The sequence below is a fragment of the Heteronotia binoei genome, chromosome 17 (genome assembly GCF_032191835.1).
Source record: "Heteronotia binoei isolate CCM8104 ecotype False Entrance Well chromosome 17, APGP_CSIRO_Hbin_v1, whole genome shotgun sequence".
NCBI lineage: Eukaryota > Metazoa > Chordata > Lepidosauria > Squamata > Gekkonidae > Heteronotia > Heteronotia binoei.
In genome coordinates, this window is record NC_083239.1 from 18063273 (window position 1) to 18084683 (window position 21411).

Sequence of the window (21411 nt, forward strand, 5' to 3'; positions counted from 1 at the left end):
GTATTTGCAGAAGATTAAAATAGCACCCTTAACTGATTATATGGAAACAGTTTTGAATGATCCAATTGAAAAAATAGAAATTGAAGTAGCAATTAATGCAATGAAAATTGGAAAGGCTCCTGGACCAGATGGATTTCGGCAAATTTTTTTAAAATGTTTAAAGAAGAATTAATACCGAAACTTCAAAAATTAATGAATGTGATAAGAATAAATGGGAAAATACCAAATACATGGAAGGAAGCAGTAATTTCGTTGATTCCAAAGGAAGATAGAGATGTCACTAATGTAAAGAACTATAGACCAATCTCATTATTAAACAATGATTATATACACAAGAATCTTAGCAGAACGGCTTAAACAATATCTAATAAATTTGATATAGGAAGACCAAGCGGGTTTTCTCCCTAAAAGGCAAATAAGAGACAATATTAGAACTGGGATCTGGGTTGTGAGTCGAGACAATCTAGTTAGGAGGGTGTGGCCATCCCATTAATATCTATAAGAGTATACTGGGACATAGGTGTGGATGCCCGGCCAGGGGATTCCAGTGCTCCTGGGGAGGGGAAAATATGACGGTGGGAATAGACAGAAGTATAAGGGAAGGAGGTGGAGACAAAACAGCGCTCGGCCCCCTTCCAGTCTACTTCCCATCCCAACGGTGACAGTTAGTGTGGCCAAGAAGAATTGCCCGCCTCCGTCATTGGTGTTATGCAATGCCAGGTCCGTAAATAATAAGACCGAGACCCTTAGGGAATTCCTGCTTCGGCAGGACGTGGACTTGGCTTGCGTGACCAAGACCTGGATGCGAGAGGGGGAGACGGTGGCTCTCTCCCAGATGACCCCACCAGGTTACTCAGTCTTTCACCAATCATGGACCAGCGGGCGGGTGGGAGGGGTGGCATTATTCATACAGGAGGGTTACTCATTCCGGGCTCTCCCGGCCCCAACGATCGATGGTATTGAGTGTGCCGGTCTGGCATGGGACGTCGGAGAGGGGTTGGCGATCTGGCTGGTGTACCGTCCACCTAACGCACCAGCCAGCGCCTTACCATCCCTGATGGAGGCGGTGGCAGGCTGGGCATTGAGGTACCCAGGGCTTATGGTCCTGGGTGACTTCAATGTCCACGCTGATGATGCAGCCTCCAATTGGGCATTGGACCTGGTTACGACTTTGTTACGACTCCTACGCACCAGGCAGGGCACACGCTAGACTTGATCTTTGTGTCCGGGATTTGGGTGAACGATATCGCGACAGAGGCGGTGCCATGATCGGATCACCTAGCCCTCAAGGCCCGTATGGAGATGCTGCCTCAACCCTGTAAGGGCGGAGAGCCTATTTTGGCTCACCCGCGGAGCCTGATGGACCTGGAACGGTTCCAAATGGCCCTACGGGATCCCTGGCCCCCTGGCGGTTCCCTTGACGCCCTGGTTGATGCCTGGCAAGATAGGCTATCCAGGGCGATCAACGACGCCCTCTGCGTCCTCGTGTGAGGCTGGCTCCATGGTATACCTTGGAGTTACGTCAGCTGAAACAAGGGTTCAGATGACTAGAGAGGCAGTGGCGGCACACTTGTGACGAAGCGACGAGAACATCCTACAGATCGTTTATGAGGTCTTATGAGATGGCAGTCAAGGCTGCGAAGAAAGACTACTTCGCGGCCAGGATTGCGTCTGCAAATTTGCGCCCGGCACAATTGTTTAGAATAATTGGACACCTAACCACACTGCCTCAAGGCAGACCAAATGTTAGAGAATTAGAAATAGGCTGTGAGGCTTTTGCGAAATTTTTTGCAGACAAAATCACGTCGCTCCGCCAGGACCTGCCCATCACATTGGATACAGTACATGAACTGGAGACTCCGTGCCTGTCTTCCGGTTTTGTTCTGGACCACTTCAACCCACTCAGCCTGGAGGAAGTTGACAGAATTCTCTCCTCTGCATGCCCAACAACTTGCGATCTGGACCCATGCCCCTCTTGGCTAATTAAATCTTGCCAAAGGGGGCTTAGATGTCCTTTACGGGACATCATAAATAGATCCCTCCTGGAGGGGCGTTTTCCAACACCCTTGAAAGAGGCCATGGTCTGACCCCTCCTGAAAAAAAGTACAGCAGACCCGGCCGAATTGGCAAATTACTGGCCAGTCTCTAATTTACCGTTTTTAGGTAAAATCATTGAGAGGGCAGTGGCGTTGCAGTTGCAGGATTTTCTGGATGACGCTTCCGTCCTAGACCCTTGCCAGTCCGGCTTTTGCCCAGGTCACGGGATGGAGACAGTGCTGGTCGCCTTGGCAGATGACCTCCAACGGCATCTGGATCGAGGTGGCGTGGCGGTGCTGATGCTGTTAGATCTGTCGGCCACGTTCAACACAATCGACCATCGGCTACTTACCCGCCGCCTCGCCAACGTAGGGGTTAGGGGGTTGGCTTTACAATGGCTCTCCTCCTTCCTTGAAGATCGGGGACAAAGGGTGGCAATTGGGGATGGGCTGTCCCAGAGGCGCACACTAGAATGTGGGGTGTCTCAGGGAGCGGTTCTCTTGCCGATGCTATTTAATATCTATATGCGCCCCCTTGCCCAGATTGCCCGGAAGTATGAGCTTGGGTGTCACCAATATGCAGATGACACCCAGCTCTATCTGTTAATGGATGGCCGGCCTGGCTGCGTCCCAGGGAATTTGGACCTGGCACTGCAGGCCGGGGCAACCTCGTTAAGGCTGAGTGGGCTGAAGCTGAATCCAGCGAAGACAGAAGTCCTTTGCATGGGCCGGGGCACTCTGGGGAGGGAAATACCTCTCCCAGTTTTTGACGTCGGGTCAGCAGCTTGGGAGTCCTACTGGAGCCTTCACTATCAATGGAGGCCCAGATAGGAGCCACTGCTAAGTCAGCCTTCTTTCATCTAAGGCGGGCAAGGCAGTTGGCCCCCTTCCTAGAGCGCCGGGCCCTAGCAACAGTGATTCATGCAACAGTCACCTCGAGACTGGATTACTGTAATGCCCTCTACATGGGGCTGCCTCTGTGCCGAACCCGGAAGCTGCAACTGGTGCAGAACATGGCTAGGCTGCTATTGGGGCTCCCAAAATGGGAGCACATACAGCCAGGGCTGCGCGGACTGCACTGGCTACCAGTTACATACCGGATTCATTACAAAGTGCTGGTTATCACCTTTAAAGCCCTATATGGCCGAGGCCCTGCCTACCTGAGGGACCATCTTTCCCCATATGAACCCCAGAGAGCACTGAGGTCAGCAGGGAAGGACCTGCTGACTATTCCCGGGCCGAAAGAGGCAAAACTGCAGAGTACCCATACCCGGGCTTTCTCTGTCGTAGCTCCACACCTATGGAACCAGCTCCCGGAAGAAGTGCGGGCCCTGCGAGACTTTGACCGGTTCCGCAGGGCCTGCAAGACCATCCTCTTTGATGAAGCTTTCACCGACTAAAAAAACCTGAGAGACTGCTTAAATGATTCCTGTTATCTGCTGGAATAGCGCCAAGATGTTAATTTTATTGTTTTCAGAATTTTAATTAATTATTAGCTACTGTTTAAATCATTGTATAATCTGTTGTATCGACTATGCTGTTAGCCGCCCTGAGCCTGCCTCGGTGGGGAGGGCGGGATATAAATAAAATGTATTATTATTATTATTATTAACTGGTGTAAATATTGTAGAATACTATGAAAGACATCCAAAGAAGGAAGTTGCATTATTCTTTGCGGACGCAGAGAAAGCTTTTGATAATTTGAATTGGGACTTTATGTTTGAAGTAATGGAGAAAATAAAGTTGGGGAAAACTTTATAAGAATGATAAAAGCAATTTATACTGAACAATGTGCAAGGTTATGTATAAATGCAGATCTTACAGAAGAAATGATAATCAGCAAAGGTACAAGGCAAGGTTGTCCGCTTTCACCATTGTTGTTTATAATGAATCTTGAAATCTTATTGATGCAAATACAAGATGATGAAGAAATTGAAGGAACAAGAATTAAGAAGAAGAAGATTTTGGAAGATTTTGGATTTATATCCCACCCTATACTCTGAATCTCAGAGTCTCAGAGTGGTCACAATCTCCTCTACCTTTCATAACAAACACCCTGTGAGGTAGGTGGAGCTGAGAGTGCTTTCATAGCAGCTGCCCTTTCAAGGATAGCTTCTATGAAAGCTATGGCTGACCCAAGGCCATCTCAGCAGGTGCAAGTGGAGGAGTGGGGAATCAAACCCGGTTCCCCCAGATAAGCATCCGCGCACTTATCCACTACACCAAACTGGCTCTCCTATAAAGGATTTTCCTATAAATATAGAGCATTTGCAGATGATATAATGTTTATAAATGAAAATCCTACGCAAGTAATACCTTTGTTGTTAGCCAAAATACAAGATTTTGGAGAATTGGCGGAACTTTATGTTAATAAAGAAAAGTCAAAAAATTTGTGTAAAAATATGCAAGTAAGTAAACAAAAGAAATTACAGAGATTAACGGGATGTGAAGTTACCCCTAAAGTAAAATATTTGGGCGTGGAAATAACAATGTAGAATATTGATTTGTTTAAAAACAATTATGAAAAGTTATGGCGTAAAATGGATGAAGATATGATAAAATGGAACAAGCTTGTCACTGCTTGGTAGAATAGCTGCAATTAAGATGAACATTTTGCCGAGAATAATGTATTTGTTTCAAACTATTCCAATTGTGAAAGACAGTAAACAATTTAATAAATGGCAAAGAAAGATTTCAGAATTTGTATGGGCCGGGAAAAAACCAAGGATTAAAATAAAAGTTTTAACAGATGCTAAAGAAAGAGGAGGATTTCAACTACCAGATTTAAGATTATATCATGAAGCAGTTTGTCTAGTGTGGATAAAAGATTGGTTGATGCTGTTGAATAAAAAACTTTTAACGCTGGAAGGTCATGGAAATAAATTCGGCTGGCACGCTTATATGTACTATGGAAAGAAAAAGTTGAATTTTTTTTCTCACCATTATATAAGAAATAATCTACTAAATATTTGGATGAAGTATAAGAAATATGGCGATGAGAGAAAACCACTATGGATAGTGCCAGCAGAAGTAATAAGAATAACAGCTGAGACAGGAGAGGAAAAAGGAATGTCATATAATCAATTATTAAAAATACAAAGCGGTAAAATAGAATTGAAAATTGCTGAATAGTTGAATAATAAGTATGATTGGTTTCAAATGCAACAAATAAAAAGTTTGGTGGAAAGCGATGTTAAAACTGAAGGAATAAGACGAGAACAAACAGAAATGGAAAATGAAAAATTAATTTCGAAAATATATAAGTTACTTTTAAAATGGACTACGGAAGATGAAGTAGTGAAATCTCAAATGATTAAGTGGGCAATTAATGTAAATAAAGAAATACTGATGGACACATGGGAATATTTGTGGAAGAACTCTATGAAACTCTCAACATGTCAGAGTATTAAAGAAAACTGTTTTAAGATGATGTACAGATGGTATATGACTCCTAAAAAGTTGGCAAAGATGAATAATAAGATGCCAGATAGATGTTGGAAATGTGAAAAACATGAAGGTTCTTTCTACCATATGTGGTGGACTTGTGAAAGAGCAAAAAAGTACTGGCAGATGATTCAACAAGAGATTTCTAAGATCTTGGGATAAGAATTTAACAAAGTTGCAGAGACTTTTCTGTTGGGATTACAAATGGAAAAATTTCCAGAAGAAGATAGAACTTTAATTTGGTACTTGCTCTCAGCTGCTAGGACATTGTATGCGCAGTTGTGGAAGCAAGAAAAAATACCAGAGAAATGGGATTGGATTGTAGAAGTTATGACATGGAGTGAAATGGACAAGTTAACCTTAAGAGACTATGATTTAGAAGTATTTAAGATGGAGTAGAAAAAGTTCAAAAGATACATAGAAAAAGAGTGGGGGGAAAAAGGACATTGGACAATTTTTGATAATGACTAAGTACAAGAGGGAGGAGGATATTAATTTTGGTTCTTATTAATTAAGGGTACCTTTAATATTAAGATTTTAAGTATATAGCACCGGCGGGGGTCAAGTAACGGGGGGAGGGGTGGGTAGAAAGTAATATATGCAATAGATTTTTAAAAAGTAGTTATTAATGAAGTAAGAAATTGAAATTTATTACCATATGTTACTAATAAAATTGTTTGAAACAAAAAGTCCACATTTTCTAAGGTCCCACCTACATTGGTGCCATGTTCCTACTATGAACCCCTTCATATCCACCATTTTCCCTGTCATGCCACTGATTGGCTTTTTTAACTTCTTTTAAAAAAAAACCCAAACCATAATTGCTCTAGCATTATAACGCTATAGCACTATAAGAATCACCATTTAAAAAAAAATTACAAAAGCCTCTGGTGACATGGCAGAAAACAAATGCAGGGGGGGGAATGATGAAGAAAAGTGCTCAGAAAACTCCGATGTGAACATTCTTATTGTCAATGAGAAAGTCTCTGCATTCATAGGATCCATAAATGCGGAGCAGAAAATCTGTGTTGTGTGGATGCAGCCAGACAGTGAGCAAGCTGAAAGTTTTTAGTTAACTTTAGCAACAACTGGGCTGTGACTATTAAGGACCTGCAAGAATTGCCATTTGGGAAACTGATCTGTGATTATTAGTTGTGCTGCCAGCTCTGGGAATCTATTAGCCTTCACTGTGTCCTGCTTACATGCTTGTAAATAAAATATTATTTTAATATAAAAAACAACATCCATCTCCACTCCTGCCTTTCCAAAGGAAACTAAATGCTTTCATCTAAATTTCTTGTTGCTCAGGGAAGCGCAAAGTACCCAGCAACCCATTTCAGCTTGCATCTGTGCTAAGCTGAATGAACCACCAGAAGACCTGCCATATTTACCCTATTCACACCCCTTTTGCCAAGCAATGCAAAGTTCAGGGCTGGTCTTGGCAAGGCCTGTTTCCTTTGGAGTTGAGAACATGGGAAATTCCTGGTGTCCTTATAAAATGTGCTTGTAAACAAACATGCAGGTTGAAAAGGAATCTGAAAAGGAAGTCAGCCAACAAAAGGTGGCCAGCCTTGTTCCAAAGCACAGTCAATACATCAGACCCCAGAATCCAAGAGGTCTTTTAGATCACTATGTTAGATTTAAAAAAACAAACAAAACAGCTCTGCCTTGGTGGGGAGGGCGGGGTATAAATAATAATAATAATAATAATAATAATAATAATAATAATAATAATAATAATAATAATTATTATTATTATTATTATTATTATTATTATTATTATTATTATTATTATTATTATTATTATTATTATTTTGTCATGGATCACTATTGAGCTGGTGTTTTAGCCCACAAAGTCTTCCTTGTGCTTTCCTTCAGAACATTTCTCTGAGGTAGTCCCATTTTACACACAGGGAAGAGGAAACTCAGTTGTCTTGGTTAATTTTCTGCAATACAGGGGACAATAAGACAGCCCTACCTTGCATTGCAGTAAGCGCAGTGGAGATAATGCCAGTGCTGTACTGTAACAGGCTATAAATCAGGGGTGGTCAAACTGTGGCTTGGGAGCCACATGTGGCTATTTCACAAATATTGTGTGGCTCTCAAAGCCCCCACAGCCCTGTCAGCCAGCTTGGAGAATGTATTTAAAGTTGGTTTCTTTCCACTTTTCCCTCTCCTCCCATCTATTTGCCTTCCTTCCTTCCTTAAACATCTGACATTCATGTCTTATGGCTCTCAAACATCTGACATTTATTCTATGTGGCTCTTACATTAAGCAAGTTTGGCCACCCTTGCTATAAATGCTAAGTGGGAGAGAAAGTCATCGTAAACTTTCTCAATGGCACTGTCTTCTTCTGATGTCATAGCCTATAAATCTAGACTCCTGGAAATGTTATGAATTCTGTCTTGCAATAAGCCTGTTCTCCCCTTGTGGCACATGCCTGATCCTTGCTGTTTCTTCTCTCCTCAGCACTTGCAGTGGGAATGGGCAATGGGTCTGTGAAAACCACGCCTGCCTCATGAATGGGGAACTGATTGATGCTGTCAACAGAGGGAATTATGGGTATGGATTTCATGCTGAAAGCTTTAAGAAATTCTGCCAGCCATGGGGTTAGGGTGACTACTCAAGCAGATAGTGCACCAGAAAAATTTATGTTCTATGATGGCTCAAAAAATGGGATGTGTAGTTTCACAGAAGGACAAAATGCTGGTTTGCACCTAATGAGAGATGACTTTGAGATTTGGAGTGGAATTTGGATGCAGAGTATGGGAATGAACATAGAGATAGAAATACTAGAGCAGGGGTCCTTGACCTTTTTGAGCATGTGAGCACCTTTGGAATATTGCCACAGGGAGGCTGTACCAACCACAAAATGGCTGCCATAGGAGGCAGAACCAGCCACAAAGATCTCCAGCTGCCATCTGGAGGTTAACACAACAAAAAATGCAAGCTAGTTACCAATTTACTAAGAAGTATATAGAAGTCAGTCCAAATGTCCAAAACATGTGTATTCAAGTCCCAAAGTAGTGTGGTGACAAGCCAATCGATTAAGTAGGTACTTGTTTCTTTCCAGTCTTCATCAGACCTGGGACCAATATTGATTCAATTATATAGATTCTTTACACAATTTTCAAAAAAGAGGAACACAGAGCATCTCCAGCAGCAATTTCACATCGGCTACAGCTCAGTATGTGGCTTCTTGTGCCATCTGGAGGTTGGCAACCCAAGGCTGGAGGTTTGGTGCCATCCATCCATCCCATGCACAAGTGAAGAGATCTAGATACCTGTTGTTTCATGGTGCTGATTATGGAACAGGCAGCTGGAGCCATCTTTAAGCCACAAGAGGGCAAGACAGCCAGGGAAAGAATGGAGATTTTTTTTGGGGGGGGGAGCAATCTGAGCAAGGGGTCTGTGCCAACCATCCCCACTTCATCCAATTGTCTTCTTTTCTTTTCCCTTCCGTAGCTGGAGAGCATCAAACTACAGCCAGTTCTGGGGCATGACTCTGGAAGAAGGGATCCAGCACCGACTAGGCACCGTCAAGCCTCCCACTTCCGTCATGAATATGAATGAGCTGCATGTAAGTCTCCCAGGGTGTGCATTCCCAATATGCAACAGGGCTGCATCTGTCAGTCACCAGCATAAAAAAAATGCATGACCAAAGAGCAACAAGGAGACTTATATAGTGTGGCAGCTGAGAGTTTGAGCCTTAAATCAAGATATTCCTGCTTTTGATCTTTCCTGTATTGGTCCTGCTGGTTGGGGGGATGAGAAATGGGGGATATAAATTTCTATGGCTTGCAGAGCTGGAAGATGTTCTGTTTGGGAATAGTACTGGTCTACCTGTTCTGATCTAGCATCTACAGAATGTGAGGAGCCCCCAAAATATGTGGGGGAGAAGCAGAGGAATTTTTGTCTAGTTGCCAGCTATGATTCTCGGGCAGCCCTAAACAAAACCTCACTTACAAAGCCTTCATTTCAGGTGGGTAGCCATGTTGGTCAGCAACAAAAAGCAAGATTCAAGTCCAGTAGCTGAAAGACCAGCAAGATTTCTAGGGGTATAAGATTTCGAAAGTCAAAGCTCCCTTGTCAGATGTAAGTGGATACAAAGCGACCTTTGTCGATCATGCTTGTATCTGACAAAGGGAGGCTTGGCTTTCTACAGCTTCTACTCTGGAAATCTTTTTGGTCTTTAAAGTGTTACAAATTTTGCTTGATAGCCCTTGGCAAGCAGTTCTCTCTCTCTCTCTCTGCCACTGCCCTTGTCTGCAATACTGAGATGATAAAGTAGTCTTACTTTACAGGGTTGTTGTAAGGATCACAAGTCTCTGAAGTATTTTGAGCATTCCAAAATGTTATCTAAACTCTATGTATTCTTTTTGTTACATTTTCCAAATGAGTCATGAGTGGTCATCTAATGAAAGTTTCCTGTGATCCCATGGCGAAAGTACGCAGAAGAGGCTGGCTTCTATGTCCCTGCATGGTTCACTGCTACAGCCTCCTTACAATCAACATCCATTGGGGTGGGCAGTTCCATCACATTCAGCCACTGCAGTCATCTAGCAGGATTACTTGCCCTCAGAGGCTGCATGTTGCATCTCTGCATGAGTCAGTATTCTGTGTATGCCTCCTTATAAACAGAAGACTCACCCAAACAGTGCCTCATGCAGTGGGAGATTTATACCTAGCTCATGAAAGTTAGGGTAGTTTCCTCTATTAGAGATTTAGGAAAGGTTGCCTAAGAACTAGAAGTTTGTTCTTTTTTTAAAAAGAAAAAAGGAGGAGGGGAATTGCTGTGGTTTTTAATAAGCTGACCTGCATCCATAACTATTTTCTGTGCTTTGCAAAATTATGGAGGTCAGTTCTGGGATTGCCCTGTTCCCAGTCTGGAGGGCTAAACAGCTAGAGATCACTTGTACCTTTTGGGGGAAAGGAATAGGCTTCCCAATCCCCAGGTCCCAGAGGGGGATCCCCTGTTTTTACAGGCTTCTCCCTGCCCCCAGCCAGCTGGCCAGCGGGGGAAGCCCTGCCCCCATCTATTATTCCCTATGGAGAATGATTCCCATAGGGAATAATAAGGAATTGATCCGTGGGTATTGGGGGCTCTGGGGGGGCTGTTTTTGAGGTAGAGGCACCAGATATTCAGTACAGCATCTAGTGCCTCTCCCCAAAATAGCCCCCAAGTTTTGAAACGATTGGACCAGGAGGTTCAATTTTATGAGCCCTAAAAGAAGGTACCCCTATCCTTCATTATTTCCTATGGAAGGAGGGCATTTTAAAAGGTGTGCTGTCCCTTTAAATGTGATGGCCAGAACTCCCTTGGAGTTCAATTATGCTTGTCACACCCTTGTTCCTGGTACCACCCCAATGTATCCTGGCTCCACCCCCAAAGTCCCCAGATATTTCTTGAATTGGACTTGGCAACCCTAGGAAGAAAAGTAGGTGTGTGTGTGTGTGGCTTTATTAAAATAGGAGCATGGGGGGCAGGGTTGAGCGACAGATACTTTTGCAAATAAATCCTGACTCAGCAGCTGCCTTCAGCCATTTCTATCCCCGGAGGATGTTCTTTCTGTTAGCTGATGTTGTTTTTTCCCACTGGAAAGCCGATTGCAGGGCTCTGGGAAGGCAGCAAGCCCTCGGGGACATCAGCTAACACCACTGAGTCAGCAGAAGTGGGGCGCCGCTAGATTGCCCTGAACATAAAGCAAGCCCCCTCTAAAGCAAACAAGGGGGCCAGAGGCAGCCAGCAATGGAAATATCAAAGGAAGGAAGAGTCTGGCTCCCTTTCTGGAACAAGGAAACAAGAGAGGGGCCTCAAAGATGCTCCTTTTTCTCAAGGAAGGAAGAACAAGACCTTGTCCATGGAGCCAAGAATGCAAGCTGTCAACCAGCGGATGCCATTTCAACTCTTGTGTGCTACTCTTTGCAGTTCAAGGGTGGATCAAAGTGTTTTGGTTTCCTCATCATGAGCCTTGTGCTGCTCATCGTGAGGTCCAAACCGAGACCTAGCAATGCAACACAATATTTTAAATCCAGGGAAACTATGCCCATCACCTCCTGACACCTGTACCCACACTGCTGCTAGCCAAGCCCCAGTGGCATGTTGGGTAGGAATGTAATGCCAACCTCCAGGTGAGGCCTAAAGATCACCTAGAATTATGGCCCATCTCCAGAGATAAGTTTCCTGGCAGCTTTGGAGGATGGACGGCATGGCATTATACACTGCAGAAGTCTCTTGCTCACCCAAACTTTGTGCACCCCAGGCTTGCCCTCCAAATCTCCAGGAATTTCCCAAACCAGAGTTGGCAACCTTTGACCCCAATGATGGATTGAAGTGCTCTAAGCAGTTGTTTGTGGGGGTGCCCCAGCCTCATTGCTGCTCTGTGGGCCAGCAGGGGAGGAGCAACGTTCTACACACAGAGAGAAAGAAGTGTAAAAGGGTCAGAAGAAAATTCTTTGGACTTTCCTTCTGACAAGACCAAGTTAGATGAACAAGCATTCACTTCAAATGCCCTACATGGATATTCAGTTAACTGTTTGAAGTGATACTGTGGTAGAACATAGGATCCATGTTTCTTGAACATGAATTTCTGAAGAACCACTGTTGGCGATGTGATTTCCAACCCCCTTCTGCTGTCCTCCTTTTCTAATCTTTTTATGGAACTTTCTTTTATAACTTTCACAGTGATATGGTATTGATTTGATATTCTTAACAACCTGGAGTTGGCTTAGAATGAGGAAGACTAGGGTTTATTCTTGGGTGTTCTCTCTCTTGCAAGCAGGCCCACTAGTGCTGCCAAGCTCCCCCCAGGGGTGGGGGATCCTCTGGTTTGGGGGACCCAACCCGCTGGCACAGAGCAGGCTGCCAGGGGGATCCCTGTCCTCAAAGAGTGCAATGTGCCCTGTGTGATGATGTCATCATCACGCAGGGCACATTGCACTGGGGACTCTCTAGGATTCGAGGTAAAAACTCTCTGGTACTATAGCACAGAGGAGTACCCAGCTGCAGCGGTGAGGGACCTGGCAACCCTAATGCCCACACACACCAAAATCCAAGACTTCTTTGGCCTAAACACAGTTTGTTCACTACATTTGATCTTAGCCAAAAGGCCGAGAAGCTAATAATTCTATTGACAATTGTTTGACTTTTAAGAATTTAAAAAATATATTTTACTGTAGTATTATGCTTCTTTTACCTTCATTCTATAGTTGTTTTTATTGCTTACTGATTTGTAGTACCTTAAATGGGAAATGCTGGCCTCGGCCATGAATAAACTTCTAAACTTCTAACAGTTTGTTCTGAGGTCCAGTTTTGGCCTCTGTAACCAACTGGAGTTTATTTCTTGCCCACAATGAGCTAGCATTCTAAATTAGGATTAAAGAGTCATTTAGAAGTTTAGAAAACGATATGGTCTGAATAGGTTTGAGTGATGACCTCCTTTAGGACAGGTTGGGGGGGGAAGTTACTCTCAATTTGTTGAGCTCAGAGCATGGGACTAGGATCCAGGAGACCCAGGTTTGAGTCCTTCCTCTGCTGGGGAAGCTTGCTGGGTGGCCTGGAGCTCTTGGCTTAACCTACCTCTTAGAGTTGTTACGAGGATAAAATGGAGGAGTGGGTAATGATGTCAGCTGCTTTGGGTCCCTATTAGGAGACAGGCAAGGTCTAAGTGAAGTCAGTAAAAATATAAATAATGAAGTCCCCAAGCAAGCACATGCATTGTTGGAAGACAGTGGAATGAGTATTCTGAGAGCCAGGATATGACTATTTGTAGCCTGTTTTAGCTGGGAATCCCCAGACTGGTTTTCTGCTTTTTGACTGACCGGTTTTCTTGTTTCTTCTGCTTTTTCTTTTTTTTCAGATGAGCATGGATGCCAATGAGGCCCTTCCGCTTCGTTTCAACGCTGCTGAGAAATGGTCTGGAATGATCCACGAGCCCCTGGATCAGGGCAACTGTGCCGGCTCCTGGGCCTTTTCCACTGCAGGTAGCTTAGTGAGACTCTCAAAAGAAGGAATGGGCCTGCTTCAGTAGGGAGGGCAGGATATAAATAAAATAAATAAATAAATGATGGCAGAGGAAGAGGGGCATTCTAGGGATGAAGTTAATATATAAATAGTATAGATACACCCCGGAGTACAAGAGGGGGTGGTGTCTTTCTGTTAGCAGAGAGGCTGATGGGATGGATGCAGGAAGGTGGCTTGATCATCAAGCCTGGCATTTAACTACTTGTGTTTTCTCCCTAGCGGTGGCCTCAGATCGAATCTCCATCCACTCCATGGGGCACATGACACCTGCCCTATCCCCCCAGAACCTCCTTTCCTGTAACACCCGCCACCAGCAAGGTTGCAATGGGGGCCGGATTGATGGGGCTTGGTGGTTCCTGCGCAGGAGAGGGTGAGTCAGTGCAGAGAGGTTCAGTCCTTTCAATTCTGAAATACACCTTGGATCAGGTTGTGACCTTACTGAGGATGGGTGGTGAAGGTTCTTGGTCCATGTTTGAGTCAATTGTTTCATTAATCTGTGGGAACCTCAAGGGGTGTCCATATTTATTTCTTAATCTGAAATATTAAACATACACCCACCTTTCTTCTGAGCATCTCCATGGTAATATGGAGATTCACATGAAGCTGCTTTATACTGAATCAAACAATTGGTCCATGAAGGTGTCCCCTCAGACTGGCAGCAACTCTCCAGAGTATCAAGCAGAGAGAGGCCTTTCCATCACCTACTGCCTAGTCCTTTTAACTGGAGATGCCAGGGATTGAACCTGGGACCTTCTGCATGCCAAGCAGAGGCTCTACCACTGAACTACAGCTCCTCTCATGGTCTGGTAGTAACTCATAGTGCAGTGTTTCCAAAACCAGTTAGAAGCTTTGCCAGATTCTTGTAGTCCCCATGTTCTGGTTCATCCAGAAATCTACTCATGTTGAACCAAGAAACCAAGGACATAATTTTGATGTAACTGGAATTCTATAGTATATCTTCATATTAGAGGAGGCTGTTGACCCAGAGCAGTTCTCAAAACTTTCTGCATCTGCCACAAGACCTCTGCTTATTGCAGAGGACCTTAGGGAAGTTTCCTATGGTTCAAGCTCAGGTTTTTTGGAATGTGAGCCGGGCTCACTGTGTTTCCTCATTGCTCCATATGAATTAGGAATGTGCCTCAGAAGGCATCAAGCACTTTATAAGAAAAAGAGATTGGTGATGGTCAATGCATCTTTTCAGGAAGCTTCTCTGCTGCTCTTGCTCCTGTCCTTTGAGGAATTCCTGTAACTTCAACCAAAGTCTTGAGTTTTCTCACAACATAGTTTTGAAAGTCACTGCAGTACATGACCTTGGCTTTACCTAGGGTTGCCTGTCAAGTCGGCTGGATTCAATAACGAGTCTTTGGTTGAAACAAAGTTGCTAGTTTATTGAAAGCAGAACTGAAGACCATGATAGAGATTGAAGGACTGGGGTACATAGACATTAACCAAGCATTTAAGCTATAGATCAAAGGATTCCTACGGGCGGGGCACTCTATGCAGTATATTTTCGCACTAGGATGTTACTCCCTCGTTCCCAAGCTTCACACTCCCACAGACACCCGGCCTGAGAAGGTTCCATTATCTTGTTCACATATCAGCATTTCAAAGCAGGCTACATAACAAAGGCATAGCTAGGAGGGGGGAAGGAGAGTTGGCTAGCAGCATTCGGTGTTCAGTGTGAGCTACCCAGAATCCCTTTCTTCTGAACCAGAGTTAGCAAATAGGTCAAACAAAATACAGCAGACTTGACAGCCAACCTCCAGGTGAGGCCTGTGGTCTTCCTGAAATCACAGCTGTATTTCAGACTACAGAGATCAGTTCTGCTGGAGGAAATGGAAGTTTAAAAGGGAAAATGCTGTGGTAAACCATAGATTCTGCAAATTCCTATGTGCAATCCTAATCTGCACATAGCTGGCTATTGTGCTAATGTTGTACTACAGCAATCAGTTGCAATTGAACTGTGCTACCTGCTGAAGAAAATTCAGTTGTGAATGATTGCTATTTTTTTTTTATTAATAAAAAGCTTTATTAATATAAAGTTCAAGGTACAAGTATGAAAATGCATCGGCAGATGTGTAACATGTACCCATATACAACAGGAAGATGGATATAAACAAAGTTAGTTATTAAAATCCAGGTTACAGCAACAGTTGACATGACATCAGTATAGCATGATATGGGTCATTAGGACTTTTGCTGTCCTTTGAGACCTTGTCAATAAAGGGACGCCATTTATACACAAAGTCCAGAGAAGCAGATTGGGAGAATGATTGCTATTAATAGCAGAACAATGTGTAGATGCAAGCCATGAGGCTAGAGCTGCTGACCCCAAGTTGGGAAAGTCCTGGAGATTTGGAACTGGAGCCTGCAGAGTGTGTGGCTTGGGGAGGGACCCTGGCAGTGTATAATGCCATATAGAGTTCAGTCTCCGAAGCAGCCAGTTTCTAGCCTGCTTTATGTATTTGAAATAGTCATATCCTGCCTTGTCTCCTTCTTTTCAAGTTAACTAACAATGCCACAAAAGTTACTAGGACACAAAAACAATGTCGTTGATCCATCAATGAAGTTAAACATTGGAAAAGTTAAAAATACTTATTGTATGCCATTAGCCTTGGTTTGGGGGAATCCTAGAAGGTTATGGGGCAGAAACAAGAGGCATCAACAGAGTTAATGGGAGAACGAGGGTCAGCAACTGGAAGCTATGGGTCTTGAGAGAGCTGTGGGTCATGACGTTGGCACCTTTGGAAGAACTGACAAGGAATTGAGACCCTCAAGTGACCTAGCTGTTTACCTCTTCAGTCAACATCTCCCCCCATGTTCCCCTTTTGGTCTTCCAGGGTGGTGACAGATGAATGCTATCCTTTCAACAACCAGGACAAAGAGAGCTCTTCAGCACCCCCTCCTTGCATGATGCACAGCCGAGGCACAGGCCGAGGGAAGAGACAAGCCACAGCACGATGCCCAAACCCCTGGGTACACTCAAATGACATCTACCAGTCCACCCCTGCATATCGACTCTCCTCGAACGTAAGTTCCAGAAGCAAGGCAGGGATCAGTTGGGGTTGGGTTGCCAACTTGTGCTTGGGAAATTCCTCAGTCTTGAAGATGGACCCTGGAGAAGGTGGAGTTTCGGGAGGGGAGAGACTTCAACCGGGTGTAATGACATAGAGCCCATCCTCTAAAGCAGCCATTTTCTCCAGGGGAACTGATTTTGGTCACCTGGATATCAATTGGGAGATCTCTAGGTACCACAGTTTAAAAGTCTGAGATACATCTAGGACAGCAGTAGCAATCTCTTTGCCAAGGTTAGGTAGTTTAATAGCAATCTGCTAATTGGTGTCAGGTTATCCTGGGTGACCTGAAGCAAAGGAGAACAAGGATCTGATCCTAGGTCCACTGAGGAAAGGACCACAGCTCTTGACATGACCTTTCAGGGAGCATTCCCATTCCTCTGGTCAGGGCTTTTTTTGTAGCAGAAACTCCTTTGCATATTAGGTCGCACATCCCTGATGTAGCCAATCCTTCAAGAGTTTACAGGGCTCTTAGTACAGGGCTTACTGTACTCCCCTGCCTTGCCATTTTCCTAACTTGAACTGGCCTCCCTTGGGGGAACTTACATGCAGCACGTCAGTGCACATGGGTCCCCCATCAAGGCAAGCAGCACCCCCAGGGGTTGTTTCAGTGTAGTGTTGTGGTGGTTACAGTGCTGGACTAGGATTTGGGAGATCCAGTTCTGAACCTCTACTCTGCCATGGAAATTGGCTGGGCGACCTTGGGCTAGTCACATACTTTCACTTAACCTACCTCATGGGGATGTTGTGAGGATAAAATGGGGGAGAGGAGAGTGTAAGCTACTTTGGGGGGGTCCACTAGGAAGAAAAGCGGAAGAAAATAAATGAACAAATACATAAATTTCAGGTCAGAAAAACAGCAGGAAGGGGAGGCTTACACCCCCCCCCCCACATACATTGGGGTCCTGATCAAAGTCAGCCCCTTCCCTCCTAGCAGTATACATCTAATTGTCAAGGCTCAGTGAGTACATGAAAGAAGCGTAACATAAAATTAGGCCCAATGGAAGACCCAGTGCATGCATCCCAGATCTGTAATTCCCTTGCACTAGAGAATGCCAGCTTCATCACTGATTGAAGGTCAGAAAGTTCTGACTCCTAGAATGGAATCGCCTTAAAGATGCTGATCATCACTGGGATAGTGAGGAACCAAAGCAAGGAGGCCTCCTGGTCTTTGACATAACTCTCCCCTTTTGCTTGCAGGAGAAGGAAATCATGAAAGAGCTCATGGAAAATGGACCTGTGCAAGGTGAGCAAGAGGGGCTTCCCTTCCACCCAGAGACTTGCTGGAATTTGCAGTGGGGCTGAAGCTTGTGATCGAGAAAGGCAAAAGAAGGCTGACTGAGGGGCTGTTGGGCTCTTCATGGCTCTTCTGGGCTTGTTGTTAGGATTACATCGCTGCAATAGGGGCTTCCCTGGATGCAATATGGGCATCAAAGATTATTAATATTAAAATAATATTTAGTTATGCCATGGATAACCCTTCAAAGCCTGGAACCAGTTCATCATTGTTGTAGGATGGCAGGCCCCACCTCCTCCCCCCTACCAGGGTATGAGGTTGAGCAGAGCAAGGGCCTTGAAGGTGTCTCATATTGGCTGTACAGCTTGACACCGTAAAATGAATTCAGTGGCTGAAGACTAAGATGACAGGTGTAAGCCAGTTTTGAGCAGAAGCAAGTCTGTTGGAGCAGAGAGGACCTTAAAAGTCCACAGCCCTTCTTAACTTGCCCCACAACCTTCTCAGCTTGCCCCAGGGGCCGAAATGACTCCTGACAACAGTGCTGTTTTGTGGTTTGTGGTACAGGAGGCTCGAAACCTAAGTTGCTAGTCCCTGGTGTTATTGGATGCATGATTCCTGTCCCCATGTTGCGGTTCAGACACACCCTCTATGTCAGCAGCACAATGTGAGAAGCCATGAGGGAAGTCGTCCCTGCTTAAAAGCTTTGCCAGCATTTGATCAGCAAAAGCTGCTTTCCTGAGTCAATGTTGGTTTGCACTCCTTGAACAGGAGAAGAGCAGGTAGGGAACAGGAGGGTTTACAAGTGAGCCAGGGAAGGATGGAGAGGGAAATGTGAATGGAGGGCTGCAACAGCAGCACCGGAGGGATCCTGCTCTCAGTCTTTGCTGAGGACCCTTCAAAGCCTGGAACCAGCAAGAAGCAGATGTTACAAAACTGCATCAGATGCTCCTTTCCCATATCTGTCATCCATTCTGTGGAGACAGATCTTCAGCACTGTCTAGAGATCCTTCTGAAATTCTGTGGCCTCCATATTTCATAGCCATGATAATTCTCTCATATTTGCAGATCAGAGAGGTAAGGGATCTCTAGCAAGATTCACTGTGCCCTTTCCAAACTGCCATTCCCAAGGACCTTTGTTGGGCAGCCAGAACAGCATACAGCATGCATACAAGTCTGTAGTTTAAAGAAATGCCAGCAGTGAGATACTTGCTAGTCCTTTGCCCATCTTTGCCCCATTTTCTCTTTACAGCCATCATGGAGGTGCATGAAGACTTTTTCATGTACAGGAGTGGAGTTTATCGGCATACACCTGTAGCAGCTGGGAAGTTAGAGCAGTACCGACGGCATGGCACCCATTCTGTCAAAATCACAGGGTGAGAAAACAAAGGGAAGGTGGTTTTGATGGAAAGGAAAGGGTGGAAGAGTGAATTGAGAGGACTTAGGGGTAGGGTTGCCAATCCCCAGGTGGGGGCAGGGGATCCTTTGGTTTGGAGGCCTGACCCTCGCTTCAGGGTCATCAGAAAGTGGGGGGAGGGGAGGGAAATGTCTGCTGGGAACTCTATTGTTCCCTATGGAGATTTATTCCCATAGAAAATCATGGAGAAATGATCCGCGGGTATCTGGGGCTCTAGGGGGGCTGTTTTTGGGAGTAGAGGCACCAAATTTTCAGTATAGCATCTAGTGCCTCTCCCCAAAATACTCCCCAAGTTTCAAAAAGATTGGACCAGGGGGTCCAATTCTATGAGCCCCAAAAGAAGGTGCCCCTATCCTTCATGATTTCCTATGAAAGGAAGGAATTGAAAAGGGGTGCCGTCCCTTTCAATGTGATGGCCAGAACTCCCTTTGGAGTTCAATTATGCTTGTCACAGCCTTGATCTTGGCTCCACCCCTAATGTCTCCTGGCTCCACCCCCAAAGTCCCCAGATATTTCTTGAATTGGACTTGGCAACCCTACTTAGTGAGAGCAATGTTTTGAGGGGCGGCTTATGCCAGAGTGGGATTAGGGTGGGAGTTCTGAGGTCCTTAGGTTGAAGAAGATAAGAACAGCTTTTCTGAGTCAGGCCAAAGGCTTTCCAGTCATCCACATGCTTCTTCATCTCTGCAGTACCCTGTGGAGATGATCTCTCTCATCTTTCCGGCCCTCCGTGGCACTGGGCTGGGTAGCTGAGAGAGTGGTGTTTGGTGCCTGCCAGCACACTGCTGCTTGTGGAATGAGGAATGAAAACTGTTGTGTGAGGCCCTGTGAGGGAAAGCAGAGGCTGTCTGAGCAAGCTGCTGCCAGATAAGGGCAGTCTCTCCAAGGAAGGTGAGATTTTTTTTCTTCCCTCTCTGACGCAAACACACACACACCGTCGGCCCAGTGGGAAAGGCTGGCGTCTGAAGCACAGCTGGGATGGAGCCTGCCAAGTCTTTTCCCTCAAGACTGGAGTGGTTTTCGAGGTGCAGGAGATGGCATCATCCCAGATAAGCTGTCTCCAGGACCCTTTAAGCTACCCCACTATGGTCAAAGGGTGGTGAAAGGGGAAGTAAGAGGACCTCTGGAAGTGGCAGATCTGGTGAAGGTTGAAAGCTCTCAATTGGGGCCAATGACCCTTGTTCTAAATTCATTTTATCAGGCCAGAAATCAATCCATGGGTCTGCAGGCCTCTCCACGCGGTTGCATGTGTCTCTGGGTGGGCTGTGGTTCTTCAGAAGGGCAGAAAGGGCAGAAAGTACATGCTCTTCCTCAACAGGGATCCTTGTCATGAGAATGAGGGTGTTATAAATCTGATCTTGTTTTCTGTCTCTCTAGTACATTTTTATCCCAACTTCCCTCCCCGAAAGTAGTGTGCATTATTCTCCTTTCCAAATTTCATTCTCACAATAGCCCTGTGAGGTAGGTGAGGGTGAGAGAACACAACTGGCCAAGGTTCCTTGTTGAACTTCATGGCAAGGAAGGGATTTAAATCTGGATTTTCCAGATCCTTGTCAGATCCTTTAAGCACTACACCAATCTGAGGTTCTCCTTGCACTACTTCAGGCCCAGATCTCTCCTAAGTCACCATCTGTCATTCTTTATCACCCTTGTACTTCCACTGGATTTCCTTTATGAAATGTCAAAGGGCTTGTAATTTAGCACACAGAGCATCACAAAAGACATGGAACCTTGGACACAGGGAGTACTGGAAGATGGAATGGAGGAGCATTTGACCCACCAGACTTTCCTTCACTGAGCTGCTCCTTCTCCATAGAGAAATGCATCTGTCTTGAAGAGGCATGCTTGAAATACCAGCCATTTGCACCCTTGTGGGGTGAAGACTTCACTTTGTGTTGGAAGGGAGGGGGGACTGCACATGAAATCTAAACAAAGCCTTGGCACCCAGAGCCCTCGAAGCTCATAACTCTGACTGGTGGAGTGAGAGTCAACAACGTTGCCAGGGCGACCCATTCCAACACGGAGATCAAAACACGCCTAGACGGGCAAAGGCCCCCACTTGGAACGAAGGAAAAAACTGAACTGCAAGGCCAAACTGGAGAGAACACAGTCAAAGGCTCCGGGCCAGCCAGTCGATGCTGTATTTTCCACAAGGCTTGTTATCTCCTTTGAGAGAGGACAG

The 21411-nt window shown here is 45.0% G+C and overlaps 1 protein-coding gene across 1 annotated transcript in view; it reads left to right on the forward strand.

Annotated features, from left to right (window-relative positions):
- The window catches only part of TINAGL1 (tubulointerstitial nephritis antigen like 1), a 47242-nt gene that overhangs the window by 16921 nt on the left and 8910 nt on the right, over positions 1–21411 (forward strand). The window contains exons 4-10 of the mRNA XM_060258214.1: positions 7951–8043; positions 8947–9061; positions 13341–13464; positions 13724–13874; positions 16345–16534; positions 17779–17824; positions 19065–19188. Of these exons, the coding sequence (XP_060114197.1) occupies positions 7951–8043; positions 8947–9061; positions 13341–13464; positions 13724–13874; positions 16345–16534; positions 17779–17824; positions 19065–19188 (843 nt within the window). The remainder of the gene's footprint in view (positions 1–7950; positions 8044–8946; positions 9062–13340; positions 13465–13723; positions 13875–16344; positions 16535–17778; positions 17825–19064; positions 19189–21411) is intronic.